The 21,392-nt window shown below is 41.9% G+C and overlaps 1 protein-coding gene across 2 annotated transcripts in view; it reads left to right on the forward strand.

The window, feature by feature from the left end:
• The first annotated feature begins 1,032 nt into the window (after window positions 1-1,032).
• kcnd2 (potassium voltage-gated channel, Shal-related subfamily, member 2) overlaps window positions 1,033-21,392 on the forward strand; it is a 35,757-nt gene continuing 15,397 nt past the window's right edge. For both annotated transcript variants that reach the window (XM_056416978.1, XM_056416979.1), the window contains exon 1: window positions 1,033-2,144. In XM_056416978.1, the coding sequence (XP_056272953.1) occupies window positions 1,033-2,144 (1,112 nt within the window). The remainder of the gene's footprint in view (window positions 2,145-21,392) is intronic.

The raw sequence follows: 21,392 nt of genomic DNA on the forward strand, positions 1-21,392 counted from the left end.
AGATTTGTATCATAATAGTATAGGCTACATTTGGACGAAGTCGAATTGTGAGGTTCACGGTGTGCGGCGAGGGGAAAACACACAAACACCAGCGTTAACTTGAGGTTTTGGAGATGCCGCCTACTTGAACTACCATTACGCATTGATTATTTCCCACAGAGAAGCAGCAGAGGAATTTCTGGGTGCAGATAGGACCACTCCTCTCTCTGCATACGATTGTCTCTCCTCTCTCCACAGTACGGGCTCGGTGGTGAGGAGGGGGAGGGTGGTCTTGCAGTCGTCGAGAGAAACACGAGTTTATTGAGGAGTAGCTGCAACGCGAGGAAAAAAAACGCATGAGCGCCGTTGCCTTGCGGTGGAAAAGAGGAAAGAGAGAGAAAAAGAGAGAGAACACATCGCGCTTTGGACGGCTGACCACTCTGTGCGGGGAAACTGCTGCTCGAATTGTTTAACTTGTTGATGCGACGTTATTCTACAGTTTTTCCTCTATCGCCTGGCTGCAGTGAAAGATAGATGGGTGACGGAATCGCAAGTATTCTCTTCCGAGGATAGCTGTAGATTGTTTTTTCATTTGCCAAAAAAATAAAACTCACCATAGATGCGATTTAAAGAGCAGCCTTCCCTAAGGTGGGTGGATTTCTTTTACTTTCATTCCTGCTTATTGATTGGTGACGTTTTCGAAATCCAATTCATATTCTGCCGCAACCATAACTGAACAGTTAGAACGGGGGAAACAGGCTTGAGAGAACTCATCTATGCGCAGTGCCCGTATACAAGTAAATGGGTTTGTTTGTTTTCTTGTCACATTCTGTTGAGCCTATAGGTGCCTCCGGAGCATAACCACCAGTTTATCTCTCTCTCTCTCTCTCTCTCTCTCTCTCTCTCTCTCTCTCTCTCTCTCTCTCTCTCTCTCTCTCTCTCTCTCTCTCTCTCTCTCTCTCTCTCTGCTGTTCTTCCTGCAGATGCAATACATCTCTGAACCATAGCACTGTGATAACCGGAGCAGGGTTGTATTAAACACTACAGGCCAGCATGGCAGCAGGTGTAGCGGCATGGCTCCCGTTCGCCCGTGCGGCGGCCATAGGATGGATGCCCGTGGCGAGCACCCCGATGCCCATCCCTCCGCAAGACAAGAAGAAAGGCAAGGACGGACTCATCATCCTCAACGTGAGTGGGACTAAGTTTCAGACGTGGCGGACCACTTTAGAGCGGTACCCGGACACTTTGCTGGGCAGCACGGAGAGAGACTTCTTTTTCCACGAGGAGACAAACGAGTACTTTTTCGACCGTGACCCTGACATCTTTAGGCACATCCTCAATTTTTACCGCACGGGGAAACTACACTATCCGCGCCAAGAGTGCATATCGGCATACGACGAGGAGCTCGCTTTCTTTGGTATAATCCCCGAGATCATCGGGGACTGCTGTTATGAGGAGTACAAGGACCGGAGGCGCGAGAATGCGGAGAGGCTTCAAGACGACGAGGAGATGGACCAGAGCAATGACGTCACGCCGGTTAACCTGACGTCCCGGGAGTTCCTGTGGCGGGCTTTTGAAAACCCTCACACCAGCACCATGGCGCTGGTCTTCTACTATGTCACGGGCTTCTTCATCGCTATATCAGTGATGGCCAACGTGGTGGAGACGGTTCCTTGTGGGATTGTGCCCAACATGTCAAAGGAGATGTCCTGTGGAGACCGTTACTCTCTGGCTTTCTTTTGTTTAGACACTGCGTGCGTCATGATATTCACGGTCGAGTATCTCCTCCGTTTAATAGCAGCTCCCAGCCGGTACAAGTTCATGAAAAGTGTGATGAGCGTCATCGACGTGGTCGCCATCATGCCTTACTACATTGGCCTGGTCATGACCGACAATGACCAGGTGAGCGGGGCTTTCGTCACGCTGAGAGTCTTCCGGGTCTTCCGCATTTTCAAGTTCTCCCGACACTCCGCTGGGCTGCGCATCCTGGGCTACACCTTGAAGAGCTGCGCCTCCGAGCTGGGCTTCCTACTATTCTCCCTCACCATGGCCATCATTATCTTTGCTACGGTCATGTTTTATGCAGAAAAAGGCTCCAAGGCCAGCAAGTTCACCAGTATCCCCGCAGCGTTTTGGTACACCATTGTCACCATGACAACACTGGGGTAGGTGGCTCCATATAAGTCCTCAAAATCCTTTCAGCCATCGAAACATAATAGGCCTACACCGGTTCAACCGGCTCACAGCCTGAACGATAGGGCCACGTTAACCACACACATGGCACATACCGCATCTCCAATAGCTTATTAATAGTTGTCCCATTTTTGTATTAACATGATTATTGTATTCTTGAATAAGGTACATTAGCGTGCAAAGCGAAACTATCAGACATTTCAACCAATATTTGACATATTATTATTATTATTATAAGTGTGCAGCCACAGGTGTGCATCTAGTGGGCATATTAACAGCCTCGAGCGCTGCTCAGCCAATATGAGTGCACGAACGGTCTGCTTCATAAAGGCTTCTGTGCGGCATTCACTGCCTATCAATGAGCCCGCACCGCACAGACAGCCCTTATCCGAAGGTTATGTGCCTCGTCCCTGCCTCTATTCAATGGCTTTTATTGGAAGAGCTCTTTTGTAAAAGGTCACCGCAGTGAACACAGACATTGTGGCCAATAACCCGACTGGAGGTGTCTTTTTGTTTAATTCCACGTTACAGGAGAGCCCTTAGAATCAGATATGGGCTCCAATTGGCCAAGATCCTGCATAGCGCATTTATAGTGAAAGCTGAGGCACAAATGCAGTAATTGAATTAAAGGCAAAGCAGTTTACAAAATGTATAGATTACACACACACACACATGCACACACACGCACACTTTCCCCTCCCTGCATGCTCTCTCTCTCTCTCTCTCTCAGAGTTTCTCTCCTTTTCTTTAACGATGTACAGTAAATGTTTGAATCTTTAATTTCATGGTCATGAACAACGTCAGCTGTATGTGCTGATGTAGCATAAAATAATTAAAAGCGGTTTAAACTATTACGACAAATTAAGTTTGTATTGATGTGAGCACTCAACCGCTCAGATGCCTGCGTGGGTTAGTATTATTTTTATTTTTATTATTAACACTAATATTATTAATTCGACCTCAGCCGCTGCAGCAGTGCGCTTTCCAACGTGCTGAAAAGTTGTAGTCAATGAGTCAGTGTACTGGCTGCCATTTGTCTTTTATTGGCTCAAATGAGAAAAAAAAGTGTATATGTAATTTGAGTGCCTGAAGCGCGATTATTAAGTTATTCAGTGGGAAAGAATAACCGAACCGTTTCTAATTTGCGTGTAAAAATACCTCTGTTGCTTTTTTACTCGCTGCTGCACGTACACGAGGTTGAGCAGACAGTCAGTGTTAGTGCTCACGCGCCGCTCTCCACTGATGACACATAAATGAGCTGTTGAAATAATGTTGTCTTTTAATTTCAAAGTCATAACATCACAGCTCAAACATTGCAAAAACAAACCGCCACTGGCTGTGTGTACTTGCATGAGCGCGCATGTATGACTACATAAGAGTGTGCTTTAGATGTGTCAGGCAGAACGCTGTGAATAGATGTGCAGTTTTCTGTTTTATCTGTGCTGTGGATACAGAAATGTTCACGCTCCATGCCAGCAAACTGCATTGTGCTTGACTTTTCATGTGTTTGATTCCGGATCCCTCTTGAACCTCATATCTGCATTGATGCAGGCGCTCGGCACCTGGCTACCCTTGAGCTCTGCAGGCGACAGATCTTATTGTTATTATTATTACTGTCATAATTATTAGTATTTATTGTCACTACGCCAACCTCTCTATCTTTCCTGGTGCAGCAGGTGACACACAGTTAGTGGATTTCTTGTCTTCTTAATGGCATACAAAGCTTCCCCCTGCACTCACTCAATACCAGTCGAACTACCACTCACCCTCGAAATGACCAATGAGAGCATAATTAGCAATATGCACGACTCGGTGATTGAAGCCGCCAGCTACAACGTAATGCTGCATCGGCCATGCGCTCCATTCGGATTGAAAGCGCAGATGAGAGATGAGTTGTGTACCAGGGTACATTATTTATCTTTTGGGAGGCAACAAATATATTGCTGCATTCAGCACAGAATCCCCTTTGTGTTGCTTAAGATGGATTTGAAAAAGATGTTCTGTCGTTCGAGGAACAAAACGGAAATGTCCTTGGTAATGGGGACATTTCTGTCACTCCATTGTGAACCATGACAGCCTGGTTGACAGATTTGCAACCTCAACTGAAGCCTTGCAGTGCTGCAATATGCTGCATAGTGGACCACCGGTGGAGAGGCTGAATAGCCATCACTGAAAGACAAAGTCGGCTCCTTCTCATGATCCATCATTGTCTTGAGGTGTGCTTTAAAAAACAATTTAAAAAACTACATCCGTACAGTAGAACTGAATTGTGCTTGTCATTGTCTGTGGAATCCACTGAAATGAAAACAAATATATCTGTTGTTGTCCTCTTCTCAGGAACCGTCACATGATTATCTGATCAGGGTAAATGAGGTATTTTGATGGAGCCATGCAACACACATTTAAGTTATTTAAGTTAGATACGAATGGGGTAGTCTTTTCATTCGGTGGCAAATAATCTTTTTAAAGACTAGGGGGGGGGCGCTCCTTACTGTAACCTCCATTTGAGGCATTTGATAGTCAAAGATGCTCTATGCCTGCATGGTTCCATGATGCCTTTCCACTACATATATTTTCAATTTCCTTGACTCTCGCCCTATGGAAGTAAAGACAGTGCCGTGCGTTCTCTCCCCCGCTGATGGCCCATTGATTGTGCTTAAGCAGACGTGCAGACATTGGGAGAGCAGGGGCTCCTGTTCAGAGGCACTTGGCAGGCAGCCTGGATGAAAGGGAAGGGAGCCTGGAGACTAGCGTAGAATCAATAGCGCTGTGCAGCTGCGTGTCACACCTCTGTGTGTCTGCTGCTCGGTGCCACCAAACACAGGACAAGACCCACTTATCCCACCTTATTTATTGAGACTAATCTCTGTGTCTGCTTTCGGATATCTAACAAAGAGGTCTCTGCCTCTGTCGAAATGATCCTGCCAAGAAAAAAATGGCGTAACTGTGTGTTTGAGATATGAGATTATCACCTGTGGATATTGTGTTTTGCAATATCCATGAAAGCTGCACTGAGGTCTAATTTAGTCACTTGATTCGCTGTTGTCCATTTAAGGCAGAGATAGATTCCAGCAAAAAGATAGCAGTCCCTTGTATGAGGCTGGAATCAGATGTTGCAGTGTTTTCTTGCTTCCTCGAGATGATCCACACCGTCAGGGTGAAATAGCTGCAGTGGGACTTTTTGGTGCTTCAGATCTTTTAAGTGATTTAAGGTGTAATGGAGTGCACTGCTGAGAGCAGCTGGGAAAACGGTGGAAGTCAAGCGCAACCCACAAGGGAAGAGGAGCGGGGAGGACAGGGTTTAGTGTGGCACAGAGGCCGGCTCATTCCTCTGGACACAAACAGACATTACCTTTGATAGACGTGATGGCCCTGAGCATCCAACAACAAGCAGTTTTTGCTTTTTTAACGCATACACACTTTTTTTTCCCATATCTATATCATTCTTTCAGCCGCTGCCTCCGATGCTGAGAGGAATGATTGTTCCAATTTGCTGATTTGTTGTCACATTTACAAGGTGCATTTTCCAATGGTGCATCAAACCCTGCTGTACGTTGTAGTCACTCTACAGATGCAAAATATATCACCATGTCGTGATGTACACTACCGTTCAAAAGTTTGGGGTCATCCAGACAATTTCGTGTCTTCCATGAAAACTCACTTTTATTTATCAAATGAATTGAAAATTGAATAGAAAATATAGTCAAGACATTGACAAGGTTAGAAATAATTATTAATATTTGAAGTATTAATTTTGTTCTTCAAACTTCAAGCTCAAAGGAAGGCCAGTTGTATAGCTTATATCACCAGCATAACTGTTTTCAGCTGTGCTAACATAATTGCACAAGGGTTTTCTAATCAGACATTAGTCTTCTAAGGTGATTAGCAAACACAATGTACCATTAGAACACTGGAGTGATAGTTGATGGAAATGGGCCTCTATACACCTATGGAGATATTTCATTATAAACCAGACACTTCCACCTTGAATAGTCATTTACCACATTAACAATGTATAGTGTGTATTTTTGATTAATGTTATCTTTATTGAAAAAACAGTGCTTTTCTTTGAAAAATAAAGACATTTCTAAGTGACCCCAAACTTTTGAACGGTAGTGTATGTGCTACAGCTCCACCCACCAAATAAGGCTGGAAAGGCTTCGACAAGTGAGCCCTATAAACCTCTCGGGGAAGGATTTATAAGCCAGAGGAGGAAAGGTTAACAGACACGAGGGTCACTGTTGGGCCCATAAAAAAACAGAAGTATAGCCATTATCATGTTTGCCATTTTTTACACCTCAATCCCATAGCAATCAACGCCTACAATACACTTCAGCTTTGATGTAGTGCAAAGCGAAGCTTTCTGAAGTCCAAACGCCTTTACTACATGTCAAATGTAACTGAAATATGCAGGACAAATCTGTAGGGCTTTTTACCGTATCTGTTCCCACGAGATAACACATGCATTCTTGATGATGTAGCCCTCATGTGATTGGATAAGTTACCACATGAGCCAATTCAGAGGATTTTCACTCTCTTTTTTTGCCGCCTGTGCTCGACAGTCAGCGAGAACATTCGGTGTGTTTGATTATGTGCTGCAATGGGTGTAATTGTTGTGTTCAGTAGAATACATTACACCACTTGGCATTGTGTATGTTATGCACATTATGAAAATCAGCAATCCATTATGAGGGATGTGGTGAATTACTCTGTAAAGCAAAAGTGGCTGATTTAGAGATGTGTAGGCTGCCATTAGCCTGGAGGCTCATATGCCTCTCCAGGTGCTTTATTGGGGAGGAGAGGTGATGCTAATATGAGGCTGGTATAATGGTCCTGAAGTGACAGGTGACTTAATGAGGGGGACCTGGCACTGAAATGTGCTCCGGGCGAGCTCCTTTCTGCCCATGCGAATGACTGTGAAATGGAGGAGTGAGAGCGAGGGGCGGGAACAGGAAGCCAGGAAGAGGAGATTAGGATCACTGTGAATGACGGAATCAAGTGAAAAAACAACGGCCCGGCTGTTCTCCTGCTAAATTGAAAATACGTAAGAACCTGCTTTTTCTTCAGTCTCTTTGTTTTCATCACCCTGAAACAGTTTCACACTGGGAGCTGGATATTTAAAAGGGTGTTTTAGACGTGTGACTTGAATGATTGATGAGCATTTTATAGGGATTCATATATTACAGATTTATTACATCACATTTATGTAGCTTTAAAGACTTTCTTGCGCAGTTTAAATGACATTTTAATGACAGTGTATAGGGTATATTTTGAGTGAATAATATATGTCAAAAAGAAAATGTGTTTTTGGTCAGTCAACACTCAACTGAAAACAGATTCTGGCCAGTTGGGAGGTTGATGTGAGGCTAGTGTGTATGTGAACTGACTCTAAAAGCAGGCATGCGTCACTGCGGATGGTCAGATTGATAAATAATCTATATGGCAAGGAAAAAATGGCTATCCTTCTATTTGATTTGATTTCTTTGACAACCCGTATTCCAGGTAGCTCTAATAACATTCCATGCGGGGGGTTTTCATTAATTCACTTTGAATGTGCTGCATTAAGCAGGGAAATAGACTACGTTCTGTACTTGGGCCTGGGTAACGTAGTGTGAGGACATAAAATATGGCATCAGTGTTCTTTTCCACTGGTCAGCAGTTTTATTTATACTTCTTTGTATTGCGAGCAACGCCAAAGATTAATGGAATTTTCCAGAACGAGATTAAAGTTGGGCTGAACGAATGCAGCGTCACTGCATTAGGAAACAAGGAGATATGTGAGAAAACACATCAATGTCATTGTTGTTAGAAAGTGTTTGCTCTGTCCGGCTCCGCTTCCGTCCAATCTAACAGCCAAGAAACCCTGACATAACTTGAGAGAAGGAAAAAATTGTGGAAATATTGCCTATTATGCAACTGTGTCCTATCTTTGAAAGTTGATATGTCCCAGAAGATATCAGATTCAAAGTGTACGCCGTGAGATCAGTTGATCAAATGGTGTTATAAACCCAACCGCAGCTATCTTCTTCTCTGGTGCTGCATGGCTTATTTACATACAGATGGAAATGGCTGTTCTGCTGATGGAGACCGTTATGCAGACACACAAAACGCCACCTCATCACTTTGTAGAGTTGTCCAACTTTATTTTAAACGGTGTACACTGTGCTTCGCTTTAGATCCATACACTTCATGTCAGGAGCACATTAAATGTATTGCCCGGCTATCTGTAGAGCTCATTATTCGAAACACGTCTCCCCATGTGTTACGACGCTATTGTGTACGTCCTCTGAGGCAAATTTGTAATTTGTGATTTTGTGCTCTCCAACATGAATTGAATTGAATTAAATTATGGAGGCCGAGAGGAAAAAGGGGTTAAATATACCACGACATTTGGTTCCAATTCAAGTAATACCAGGACCAGAATCACCCTGATCTTTCATTATTGAAGCCAGTAATGTAGAAGAGGATCCAAGTCATTGTTTAAGGTGAATGGGATCATCTTATCATCATGAATAGGCTACCTCTGAATGTATTTGTCATCCCTTTTTAATGGTAAATTACAAAAGGTGTGTGAAGTCTATGAGCTAACAAAGTGTTCGCCATCTTCATGTACGCAACAGCAAAGAAGCAAAGAGTCCATAAATTACTGTAATGAGAGTGTTTATTCCATTTTCTTTTGGTATCAATCTTATTGATGCAACTACCGATACCCAAAACAAGACGTTATGCCGGTTGTTTCAATCCATTAGGTATTGATTCACCAACCCCTCCAGATCAATGTAACTCTGAAAAACACAAGCAGATGAAGAAAATATCTCCCAAATGACAAACAGAAAGAGACACATGTAAGAAACACAACAGCATCGAGTGGCAGTAAGGAAAAACACATTCAAAAGGGAACAGTGTTTTCTTTTATCGATGTCATAATTCAAATATTATTGGAGATTTGCGATACACTTCACCTTTCTCAAATCGTTTTCTTCATCAGTTGGTCGCACCCCCATCGTCACATTCGTTTCTTTTTCTTTTTCTGGTGTCAAGCTGGTGAACGAGTTTCTTGACTTTATTGTGTTCATTAGATTTTAGCGTCTTGTTCTTCTTAATGACACAAACGTGTTGTCAATAAGGGAAAACTCTTTTATTTCATTCTGCTTGTGTTTTGCTCTAAAGAAAATATGTCAACTGTGTTTAACACCGTGGTTTCCTAAAATTAAAGAAATATTCATTGTAATCAAAACCGTAACCAGAATTTTGGCAAAGCATGAAACTGATTAATTTTTCAAGAGTGATTGGAAACTGCTTTGGAAGGCACAGACACATAATTATTTTGCTAATGAAGGCATATGTTTGGATGTGTCGTTCTCATGGACGAGCACATAATTGTGTCGTTTAATTTGGATGACTTTAAGTGCATTGAGCTCTCTTCCTCTCATTCTCAAACGATTTTGATGTTGTTGTGAAGTTTATTCTTTATTCAGGAATCAATTCATATCCTATCATTTTATTAGGGCGTGAAATTCAATACACCATTTCCACATAATGCAGAAACTCTTTTTATGAGTTTGAGTCCAGCCACTGAATGTTTCCTTGGAGAGACGTAATGGAGCCACTGCCACTCACTTGTTTACATTTTCACGATCAGGGATCTCGCTGTAAGACCAGAAAACTAATTATCATCTCAATGTGGAGTTGAAACAATGGAGAAATGAATTGCTATGAATAACTCCCACATGGCCACATTAACATTGTGAATAAAAGACAATCACTGTCATAAATTGCAGAAGTAACAAATGCGAGTCACTGGCCTCGCATTTGTTACTTCTGTGTCATACTGGAGCAAATGGCTATTAAAAGAACCGACTGCAGTTTGTTTTTGACAGAGAGCGGTAACATTTTTTTTTGGTCCGCCATGCCTGTCTGAGCATTCTCACTACTCCCTGCATAGCCATGTAATGAGGGCGGGTTGAGGGAGAAACAGTTGTTCTCTTTATTTTTAGATGCCACCGTCACTCCGGTAAGCATTGAACTAACATTCATTATGCTGCAGATCAAATCCGGTCTTTGGCCCCTTTTCTGACCTCAAAATCGCTCTTTGCAAAACAGATGTAGGCACAAAAACGCATGACGGCGGTGATGATAGTCCCACCCGTCACGATGAGGAGTTTGGGAGGAATGAATTGCACTTTACACCGATTTCCTTTCCCTCTCAGGCGCATGGGGCCGCATAGCAAACACAATATCTTGAAACGGTGCCAGCCTTTATAATGCCAGACTGCGAGTATCCCTCCCCCTGACAGTTCTCTCTTTATCAAAAACGCCCCTCAGCCAACAAGCCAACATCTGTGATCAGCAGAGATTCAGAGATTATGGCTAAAAGCAATCACGAGTCTGCCGTGTGAACCAAACAGAATTTTTCGGAGTGATGTAACTTCTGCTGGTCCAACATTACGAAGAGTGATAGGATATCACTAGACACGGTTTTAAAATGAAACTTATGCTCTTTTCAAAGCCTCTCGGCAAAACAAGATCTGGGGAAATGAGAGAAATCCATTGCCTTGACAGTTACCTCAGTTTTAAAGTACCTTGTGGTGGGTAAAATGTTTCAAATGATGTGCTTCCACAACATATATACATAGGGTGTATTAAACTTTTACATTGTGTTATATTAGGCTTAAATTACATGTACAAAGATGATTGAGAGGGCACACACAGCTCTCTCCCTCAGACAAGGGTCAACAACGCCAGACAGAGATAGACCCAGCGGCCTTGTGCTGCTCCAGTCTTAACCGGTAGAGAGGAGACTGCAGAGAGGACCAGGAGGCTCAGACACAATAACGATAAGAGAAGTAACGAGGGGGGAGACGTCAGCAAGAAACCTCCACATTCCTTAAAGTAACCGGCTTGGACTGGGACAGGGGTCACACTGAGTGACGAGAACTAATATGTAATGAGGGAGTGGACGGAGGCGGCACCTGCATTGAGGCTGATGTATAAATAATATGTCAATGTGTTTGTTCGGGGCTTGGGAAAGACAGATGTGGAGGGAGGTCATTGTCTTTAATACCGGACCCAGACCAGGTTTATTTGTGAAACTGTTGGTTACAAATAAATCTACGTGAATTGAACTCTGATCCAAACTCTCTGTGTCCTGTGGGTGTTTGATTACTGAGGTCCAGTGGGTGAGTGTTCTGTGGCGTCTCACCAGCAGTCAGATAGGAGAGAGATACAAGTTTATATGCATCAGGTTAAGAGATTAGTTAGAATGGACCAAAAAGGAAGAAATCCAGCCACAACAACCTACACTTAGATCTCGGTGTCGCGTACATTTGACGGCGTCACACTCTCATTGTATAACAGTGTGTGATGTTTACACCAGCCCAGGTCGAGTATCCTGTGAGAGCGCGGAAATCGGCGGAGACTTTCATGTACCGGAGACAAACGGAAGGCTTGTCATCAGTTTCAGAGAGAGCGGTGAAACTTTGATGCTAACACATTAATTGAAACTTGGTTTGCAGCCCATTCATAATACGTGAACGTGTCATGAATATTGATTCAGTCTGTTTGTCGGCATGAAGCGCTGGTTCACTACTGATGAATCGTCTCCCTTTTGGTCAGCGCCGAGGCATCTTGTGCCAGTTGACAGCGCCAGGATACCACGATAACAGATCCTCGTGATCAATACCGATCCTACTTGAATGAAATCAGTTTGCTGCACTCAAAAAAACGGTCCAAGCCCTTCTTCGAGGTGACACATTTAAATATTGTTTGATACATTTAAATAAATCAATTACAAAACGAAGATATTTATATTGAATGGGTGTAACACAAAATGTATGAATACTTTCATTTATTAGATTTATTTAGGTTACACTCACAAAAACGATTCAAGCCCTTCTTCGAGGTGACACATTTAAATATTGTTTGATACATTTAAATAAATCAATTACAAAACGAAGATATTTATATTGAATGGGTGTAACACAAAATGTATGAATACTTTCATTTATTAGATTTATTTAGGTTACACTCACAAAAACTATTCAAGCCCTTCTTCGAGGTGACACATTTAAATATTGTTTGATACATTTTAAAAAATCAATTACAAAAATAGATATTTATATTTTATGGGTGTAACACAAAATGTATGAATACCTTCATTTATTAGATTTATTTAGGTTAGATGGTGTGCATATCAACTCAAAATAAATGTGTTTCATTGAGGACTACCCTTTGCGCATGCGCCATCTGAAAATCAGTTGTTTGCATGAGGTGAAGACACTTTCTTGGCTGTACGGTGGTGTAGTGGCTAGCACTGTTGCCTCAAAGCCAGAGGTCCGTGGGTTCAATTCCCAGTCGGGGCTTTCCTTCTGTGTGGAGTTTGCATATTTTGTTAGTTAGTTAGTTTATATTTTGAGTTGGACAAACACAAATTAATTTAATTTAATGAATATCGTTATTTTATTTGAGATGTATTTGATACAAATGAGTTGGACTAACTTAATTACATTTTATTGCACTGATGTGCTAATTTTGAGTTGGAGTTGCATATAATTATTGGATGGAAAACCTGCCAACAATTTAATTGAGTTCATCCAATGAGTCATTTCTTTGAGTGTGTAAAGGCAGAATGCACATCTCTGTAAAGCGCAAAAGAGCAGCCTTGAATGAAGCTGCCCATACTCGCCACCGTTAACCCAGTTACGTTGTTGAGTCGTTGCCACAGGCTCCATAGATTATTAGTTTCTGTATACAGTATGAATGATAAGAGGCTATGTCCTATTTCAGTTGAGGTATAAAGCGCTTCCTCCTGTCTGCCTGGGAGGTCCTGCTGAGAAGAGGGATGTCAGCCTGTCACCCTGACGCATGGCAGCTGTTTCCTGCCTGCCCCAGCCTCTATAAATAGCTAAATATATCACCTAATGTAGGTCATTTGGTCAAACAGAAACTAAACAGGGCATGTGCTCCAGGGATAGATTTTTCTCTTTCACCCCAAACCAATTTCCCATGTCCAGATATACCGTTTTCTTTGCCCGTTTTCTTTGCCCTTCTTCCTGCAGTCGCAGATGGATTGATGACATATTAAGTGGCGATCATATAGTGGTATTATTTCATGTCAAGTTCAGACTTTCAGACAACCTCCAGCAGATTGCGAGTGGAGTAGATCTTAGAAAAAGAAGAAAAAAAATCTGTTATTTCTTGTTTGCTATTTTTAGAGTTTCTTTTTAGGCTACCGTCTATCGGTGAGTGACACAATAGCAATGCAATGACTATAAAGTGCATCGCTTTTTAGGTTGTTCTATTTAGGTGTTGGTTCTTGTTACTGAGATAGTCACAATTGGAATCATACCGAACAATACATTGCAATTCAATTACCAGAAATGACGATCTTAAAGAATTACCACAGAGTTAAATCAACACGTTACTGCCGCGGTCTCAACAGGCATCGAGCATTTCATCTTCATGAAGGGAATTGGTGATGATGCTTTTATTGTGCCCGGCACCAGTAAATTCAGAGCAGTCACATGACAGGCTGGAGGCATTACATGTCAGTGTCTGTCTTTTGTCTGCATTTCAGCATCATTTATTTTCCACAGTGGGTTTCGGTGGAGTTTTTTTTCTTCTCGCCGCTCGTTGTGTCGGCCGGTTGATCCACCACTTTGGTGCACACTGATATACCTCCACAACGATTAAATTCATTTTCATTACATATGGAGCAGAAATTAATGTCACCCAGAGAATGGGTATCATGAAAATGGGTATCAAGAAAATGGCCTCCTGACTTTGGTGAGACACTGACATTTCCTCTAGCGCCAACATGAGTTTGGCATTTGCAGTTTTAAGTGAAATGTCTCTCTGGGGTGCCTCGCCTTACAAGTTAGTGCAGAAATTCTTGTTCTCTTCAGGATGAATTGTAATTATTTTCGTCACGGAGAACACTTCCAAACCAGGTCAGGTAATGGGCTGCAGAGGCGGTCACGTCGTGGTCACGCCCACTTAGGAGACAGAAGGAGCATACCAATTGGAAGAGCATACCAATTAAAGCACCATTGGCAGTGCTTGTAATGTTTTGCTACAGAGTATTTTTAATAACAGTTTGCGGTGTTCGGCTGACAGCTGATGGAATGAGGCTCCCTTTTATTCTTTCGGACAATGTGTTTAGCAAATTTGGTTATTTTCTATTGAATCACATCATGGTCGTGGAAGACACGCATGCCAGAGATCTGGGCCTTGTTCCAGGAAGCATAATGGGTAAAACAGTCGGAGTAAGTTAACCTTGAGATGATGGGAGAAAAAAAAAAATCAGTTTTCAGTTCCACAAAGGGAGGTAACTTAAGTGGTTACCATGGTAACTGACACTGTGGACCTACCCTGCCCACTGGCATGTTTTCTTTAACAACCCCTGCTAACCCTTTCGCCCCGTCTCCTCCCTCTCATCGAGCCAGACAACCTGTTTTACATCCTCATTGATTCCCTCTGTGGCAAAGCGCCTATCGAAGTGCATTTATTTACAGAGGTTCCCTGGATGTCCGAATCGATAATTTATTAACTCATATCTAAAGTTCCTGCTTTTACCTGTTATCACTCATTTCTCTTATCCCTCAAATTCAAATCCCACCCTCAGCTCAGAATATACAATCTCTTTTATATAAATATATATAACGCGGTGACTCTGAGCACGCAGGCTGTCACTGATGGAACATAATTCCTATAATATCGGAGATTATATGTTAATAATATATCAGAGAGAGCGGAACGTGCTGCAGCTGCAAAATAGTTTGAAATGGAGTTGTTAAACAGGCGGAGTGCGGTCTGAATGAGTTGAACAGCATTTCAGTGCCATTTGTTTAAGTAGCTGAAATAAAGCGAAAAGGATGTCCAGTTGGAAATCTCTGTCATTTTAACATTTTATGACTGGATAAGATGTTTATCTTCTACTATATGTTTCATCTTCAGTTGCTCTCTCCTGTGTTTTGTCCCTGTCAGATTAAAGCTGAATAAACATATTTAAAATGTAATTGAGGCTACAGCATACTACCCAGTCAGCAGAACACAATGCTATTATTGTATTAACCTATTGGCACGTTTCCAAGCTCTGACTATTATTTAAAGATAAATGCACAGTCCATATACATCTTACATACATTAGGCTTTGACTTTCGTGTAACTGTTGCCGTGGTGAATCGTGGTATCGGAGCCATTGACGATGGCTTTTTTCATCCATCACGCTCAGTTACCTCAGATCTCAGGGTTCGGCTCAGACTTCATTGAATCTGCTTTCTGAAACAGACCCTGGACTCTACTGAGTGCACCTTTCCGGTTACTGACGGTTCATTTATTTTTCATCCCGTGCCTTCTTCAGGTCAAAAGACCAATTTGTCCAATTCTTTGGTACATGACCACATACCTGCTGTAGCTTATATTCCCATCACCTCAGCGATCATAGAGTCTCTGATGGAGCCAAAGTTGTGCCTTTTGTATTTATTTCAAATTATCAGTTATTTACAGGATAATGCACTACACTTAGAAAGTTGAACATGGTGAATATTATACCTGCTAAAATCAGCATGTTAACATTGTGACCCTGTTGGAATGATGATAATTACACCTATCTCAAAGCACCCCTGTGCTTATAATAAGTACAGTCTGACAGGGCTGCCGTTTTACCGTCTGCCAGGGTAACTGTATGAAGTCTAAAATGATAATATCTGATACTTCTTGCTCTACTATCACACCGGATGTCTTTCATATTTGATTGCGCTATCACAGCTCATTTTTAAATCCCTGCTGAAAGACATTATGCCAGTGCTCAGTTTATGACGTTCACATTAGGTGTTTTACCACTTTGTCACAGTGCATCCTGTGGTGGAAACTAAATGTGTGTATATAAACTCAAGTGCTTTACTTAAGTACAATTTGAGGTTCTTGGACTTTATTTCAGTATTTCTACTTTCTACTGCTTTCTACTTTGACCTCACTCATTTCAGAAGGAAAACAAATAACCTATTTGATCTTTTCTTTTACTCAACTGCAATTATTTGACAGCTGTAGTTATTTTGGAGAGATATCATTTAAATACACAATATTTGAAACTACCCAGCAGTATATAAAACAGTTATCACATTGTTAAAATGCTGCGTAAAATGCATTAGTGATGATGATACAAATTTAAAAGAGGGCATTCTTTCAAATTTGGCTGACAGAAAGTATTGAATAAACTATTTGAATGAGTATTTGTATTAAGTCGTATTTCCTCCACCACAGGACAGCTCATCCAAATCCATTTCTGAAAATGGAAACATTTCCCCCAAAAATTATTTGTGTATCTAGCTCAGGTACATTTTTAAAGCCCACATGCAAGTAGTGAATACACACTTCAAAAGCTAAGTTAAGCAACCAACTAACAAAGTAACAACAAGTAAGCATGATGAAGCATTACAATGACTAATCGTATCCTGTCTTCTGATACTGTAATGGATGGATTTGATTGACTTGAAAATGGCAACAATTTCAAAGCTTTATTCAGGATCGAATGGACAATAGAGACCGTCGATTGATATGTTCACCGAGGTCTTATAGAAGACTGGGTTCTGCTCCCACCTCAAGGATTTCCTGCCTGTGTGTCTCTCTGCAGGCATCCTACTCAGGAGTATCTTAAATGCTTAAGGATTGCATTTCCATGCGGGGATTTCCCCTTCTTTTTCAAGGTATTAGTGCAAAACCGTAAACAGTTGATTATTATTTATATTTTTCCCCTCAGCCAATTGTCCGTAATCCCTGTGGAGGAGCTTTAGAGTTAGATTTCTAGCATGCATGGCTTTATCTTTACATAACGGCCACAGACAAACGTAGTGTGTCTCATTTTGACTAAGCCCCACACACAGCGAGTGAGTTGGAGAGAGAAGAAAGTAGCTCATACTGATAGCTTTATTAAAGCCGGGCACTGCAATCAGTTTAGTCTCATTTACCTACACATGCTGACATGCTCTAACGTACAGGGAAACGCACACTATGTGCATTCCTAATGGGAACGCTGTTAGCTTATGGGGTGATGTTTGATCCTCGGGTCCTTAGTGTCCTCTGCAAGTCACTGGGGAATTATGCCGATGATCCCAGGAGACAAATCCTGCGTCAGCCTCTCTAATGTGACATTCAATTACCTACAAAGGTGAAGTAGTTTCATTTGGAACCAAAAATCCATTTTTCATAGACTTTGGTATGTTTTTCCCCTCAGGACTCGTCTCCACACTTTTGTGTACACATGTTGGTGACAGAAAAACAAGCTTTGTCCTATGCCCTTCCAACTCTATGAGATGGCATCCATCAAAGTTAATGGGCTGTAATCATCACCACAAATACACTGTCACACATCCCACTGCTCGCTCCTGACTATTCAACTCCAAGTCAATGGGATGTAAAGACTGACAAGCGCAAGGGAATACAATTTCCCAAATCATTAGCGACTCCGAGTTGGAATGGGAAGAAAATCATAAAATATTTCCACTTTTCAGGATTTCAAAATATCGTCTTGGGGGACTGCAAAGGAGAAACATTTTTCAGATGTGCATGTGACATCCAGTCGATATTACTGACGATATATTTGGAGGAACTTATCAACATTGTCATCTTGCTAAATATTTCCCATTAAACTATGTCACTCACTACCGACACATCTGCTGTGTGGTAGATTCATTTTCCAAACAGCCAATCTTGCCATCTTCAAATCCGGGTTCAGCAGAGTTCTACTTATCGCCACCATGTACACCGCTGGACATGTGATGATACAGAACATCACAACACACAGGAAAACACACACGTACACAAACTACTCCTTCAGCGCCTGGTACGGCAGCGCTCCAAGAAGACTGTCCCTGAAGTATTTGTGTGTTTTGATAGGATGTTTTAGCTGTAGCATTCCCAGAAGACTATTTGTAGACCTCAACAGATGGAATAGTCCAATTAGAAAGCAGGGGCGTTCGAATTCCTTCTCTCTCCCCGAGGACAGATTGCTAATCTTAGAGTGCAGGTACAAAACCAACATCCCTTTTGGAGGGGAAACATTTTTTTTAAAGAAGAGAATTAAAAGCTAAAGCAGGCGGGGGCAAAAAAAGTGCCTGTGATTTGATTTTCAAACACTACACCGTCAATTTGATACAGCTTGTTCTCACTCTACATAAACAGCATGTAAAAATATCTCCTTCTGTCGTCTGATTCTTGAAGGGCAGACGGCACACACAGCAAATTGCCTTGCCATCAGCCAAGACCAAAAAAAGGAGAATATATATATATATTTTTAAAGTGCTTAAATATAGCAACCCCATGGGATAGCGGGAGGGAGGGCGAGCCGTAGTGTGATTAAAATGAATAACCTTAATTCAGTCACGATTGTTAGCGGTATATTCAAATGTGCTGTCTCTGCTGGAGCCAAAGCTGCGCCCGTCTTCGGGGTGTGAACGTCATTATTCATCCCGAGGCCTGTCCTCTGCTGTGACGAAGATGCTGAAAATTAAAAATAATGGGGCGTTGTGTCATTAAGTATACACATGCTTTCTCCCACTGACCCAGGGTCAGTTTAATTCAGGCTTCAGCCACCACCTGCTGTGAAAGCAGACCCAACTATACACCCCTTGATGACTGAGCGAGGATGCAAGGCCAATTTTTGGGCCGTAAAATGACCTTTCGGCTTGCGTTGTTGACGTTACACCTATGGCCCTGAGTTATTATTTTTCGTGTCATTTTTTGATTTGACAGGAGAAGTCTCGTGGAGTGAAATGGAAAAAGTAATGATGTCCCCAATGCGCGTGAAGAAGCGCGGTGCAGTTGGGGAGATGGTGGATATTGGCGCAGCAAGCAGCGCCGCTCTGCCCCAGGGGCCAGTCAGCAGCTGTTTGAAAAGATGGAGCTCTATCCAATGCTTCCCCACAGGTTCTTGCTGGTTCCTGGTACTTGCTGTTATCTGGGCTGGCTGCTGTCGCCAGTCTGGCTTCTTTCCACACTCTCTGAGAGACTGCTCAGTACATTTATACGCTTCACCGCTCTTTCTGTCTCATCCTAACCTCCGCTATTCCCCTCAGCTTCACTGTGAAATTTTGAAATGTTCCTTTGAACTTGGAGCTGTTTGTGTTTTTTTAAACGGCTGGAATTTGTACCTTGATGGTTGTTTCAAAGACACCCTGAGGAATTTGATATGCTTTTTTTTCTTTCACTGGTATGACAAGTAATCTGATGCCATTTATGGATTGAGCTTCTATCTACTTCCACTATCCCAAATGAGGCATAACTAGCATTAGAGTGTCGTTTTGCATGTAGGGGACGCAAGCGTGGAGATGAGAGACTGCAGCTGTTCGGTATAAAAAGCTGATCTAGACAATTTAAAGTTGCAACTCTAACAGAATCTCAAAAAGTTTTCTGGCGTCGAGCAGAATGAAAATCGATCATTTATACCCTCAACATGTATTCTCCTGAAAGCTTCTCCTTTCCTCCAAATTCTAGAATTATATTCGGCATTACGTAAAAAAATATATTTTATAGTAATATTGATCTGCCCAGAGACTGCAGAATGTTATTCAATCAATCAATCAGTTCATCCTTGACTTAGATAGAATAGCTCTTTGACTGCCAACTGCCGAGGTCGTTTTTCTTCATCAGTGGATGTGGTTGCTCATTTGTCAGAGAGATGGAGCTGTTGACCTGAGAGCTCAGTTTTGATATCAAAGTATTCACATGTTCTATCTTCTCAATTGAGAAGAGAGGAGGTGCTGCCTTTCTTTGTCTTCTATAATTGGCAATTAAATTATCTTTCGGTTTTGAACTGTTGGTCAAAAAATTTGACTTCAGACTTCAGGTCTGATTTGCATTTTCAATTATTTTTTACATTTACATGTAAAAGTGTCGACGGCTAACAGATTAAATGAGTGTTTTAGTATTTCATTATTGCATTTACATTTGGGAATTTGAGAGAAAATGTAATAAATGTATTTACATAGGGGGGAGACAAACAGAACAAAACAAAAAATAGAAAGACAAAGGAGCAAAAGAATCAAACAAACAGAACATTTTTGGTGAAAAAATAATATAAGCTGTGCGGAATGATTATGCAGTGGAGGGCAGGGTGCATGGGTTAGCAGGTGAAGGGGAGTATGATGAATTTCAAACTTTCAACGTTTTTTTTTTTTTTTTACTGAACCCTCCCTGACTGTTAAATGGCTTTTTTTTCCAGACTCTACACTTTTAGCCTGTGCCTGAGACTTTATGCTTTAATTTGAAAGACTCCAAGCTTAGATGATTCTGACACCACTATGATAGCGTCATGTTTTTTTTTCCTAGACTTGACAAGCTTCTCGAAAAAGACATTATACATCTGTTTTTACAAGCTGGATGCTCGTCACTATGAGGAAACTAATCTTTTTATGTCAAATTGGTGCAGAGCCCAAGAGATATAATTGATACCAAAAATAATCAGAAAATGCAGCTGTTCCTTTCCGGTAGGTGTGTTATTACCAGGAGCAAAATTTCCCTGAGTCCAACATCCGGTGACTGTTCTGCCGTTGAAAGTGCCGATTTTTAGATACTGTAACTCCTGAATGCACAAGCTGCAAACTCAGAGTTAAGGGGCCATTTGGTGGAAGGAGCTGATATCCAGCGGCTGCTCTGTGTGGAATCGCACATCAAAGTTAATCTTGCACCGTCTGCTCTGCTGCTGCGGAGCACTAATCTGCTGTCAGTGTAATGAGGCTTCTGGACCTGTTCTCCTCTCCAACACAGACGCGCTAATCTGTAAGACCTTTGGCGTTGTTTCTCCTCTCCATCACCTGAACACACAACAAAGGTCACGAGGGGTCACTTCGAAATCCCCTCTGGTCAAGAGCAGTTAACCATTTGCATCGGTCCTAATGCAGAGTATGCACCAGTAAGAGGCCAGTGTAGCCCACTGCGTCTTTGTGAGGAGGACTTTACTATTGCACTATATAAAAATAAAACACCAACACATTAATCCTTATTTAAATATATGTAGGTGTTTTCACCTTTAACCCCAGCGTAGGCCTTCATCAGAGGTGCGGTATCTTGCCACCTGCTTGATCAAAGCTTTCCGTGAAAATGCCACCACTCCTTCCCGCATGCCGATTAACCTATGATGAATACCGAATGAGCTCATTAGCATAATCGCTTGAGTGTCTGATGATTTCATTTTATTATCACGTTCTCTCATAATCCACAGCTCT

Source organism: Pseudoliparis swirei, chromosome 6 (genome assembly GCF_029220125.1).
Source record: "Pseudoliparis swirei isolate HS2019 ecotype Mariana Trench chromosome 6, NWPU_hadal_v1, whole genome shotgun sequence".
Classification (NCBI taxonomy): Eukaryota; Metazoa; Chordata; class Actinopteri; order Perciformes; family Liparidae; genus Pseudoliparis; species Pseudoliparis swirei.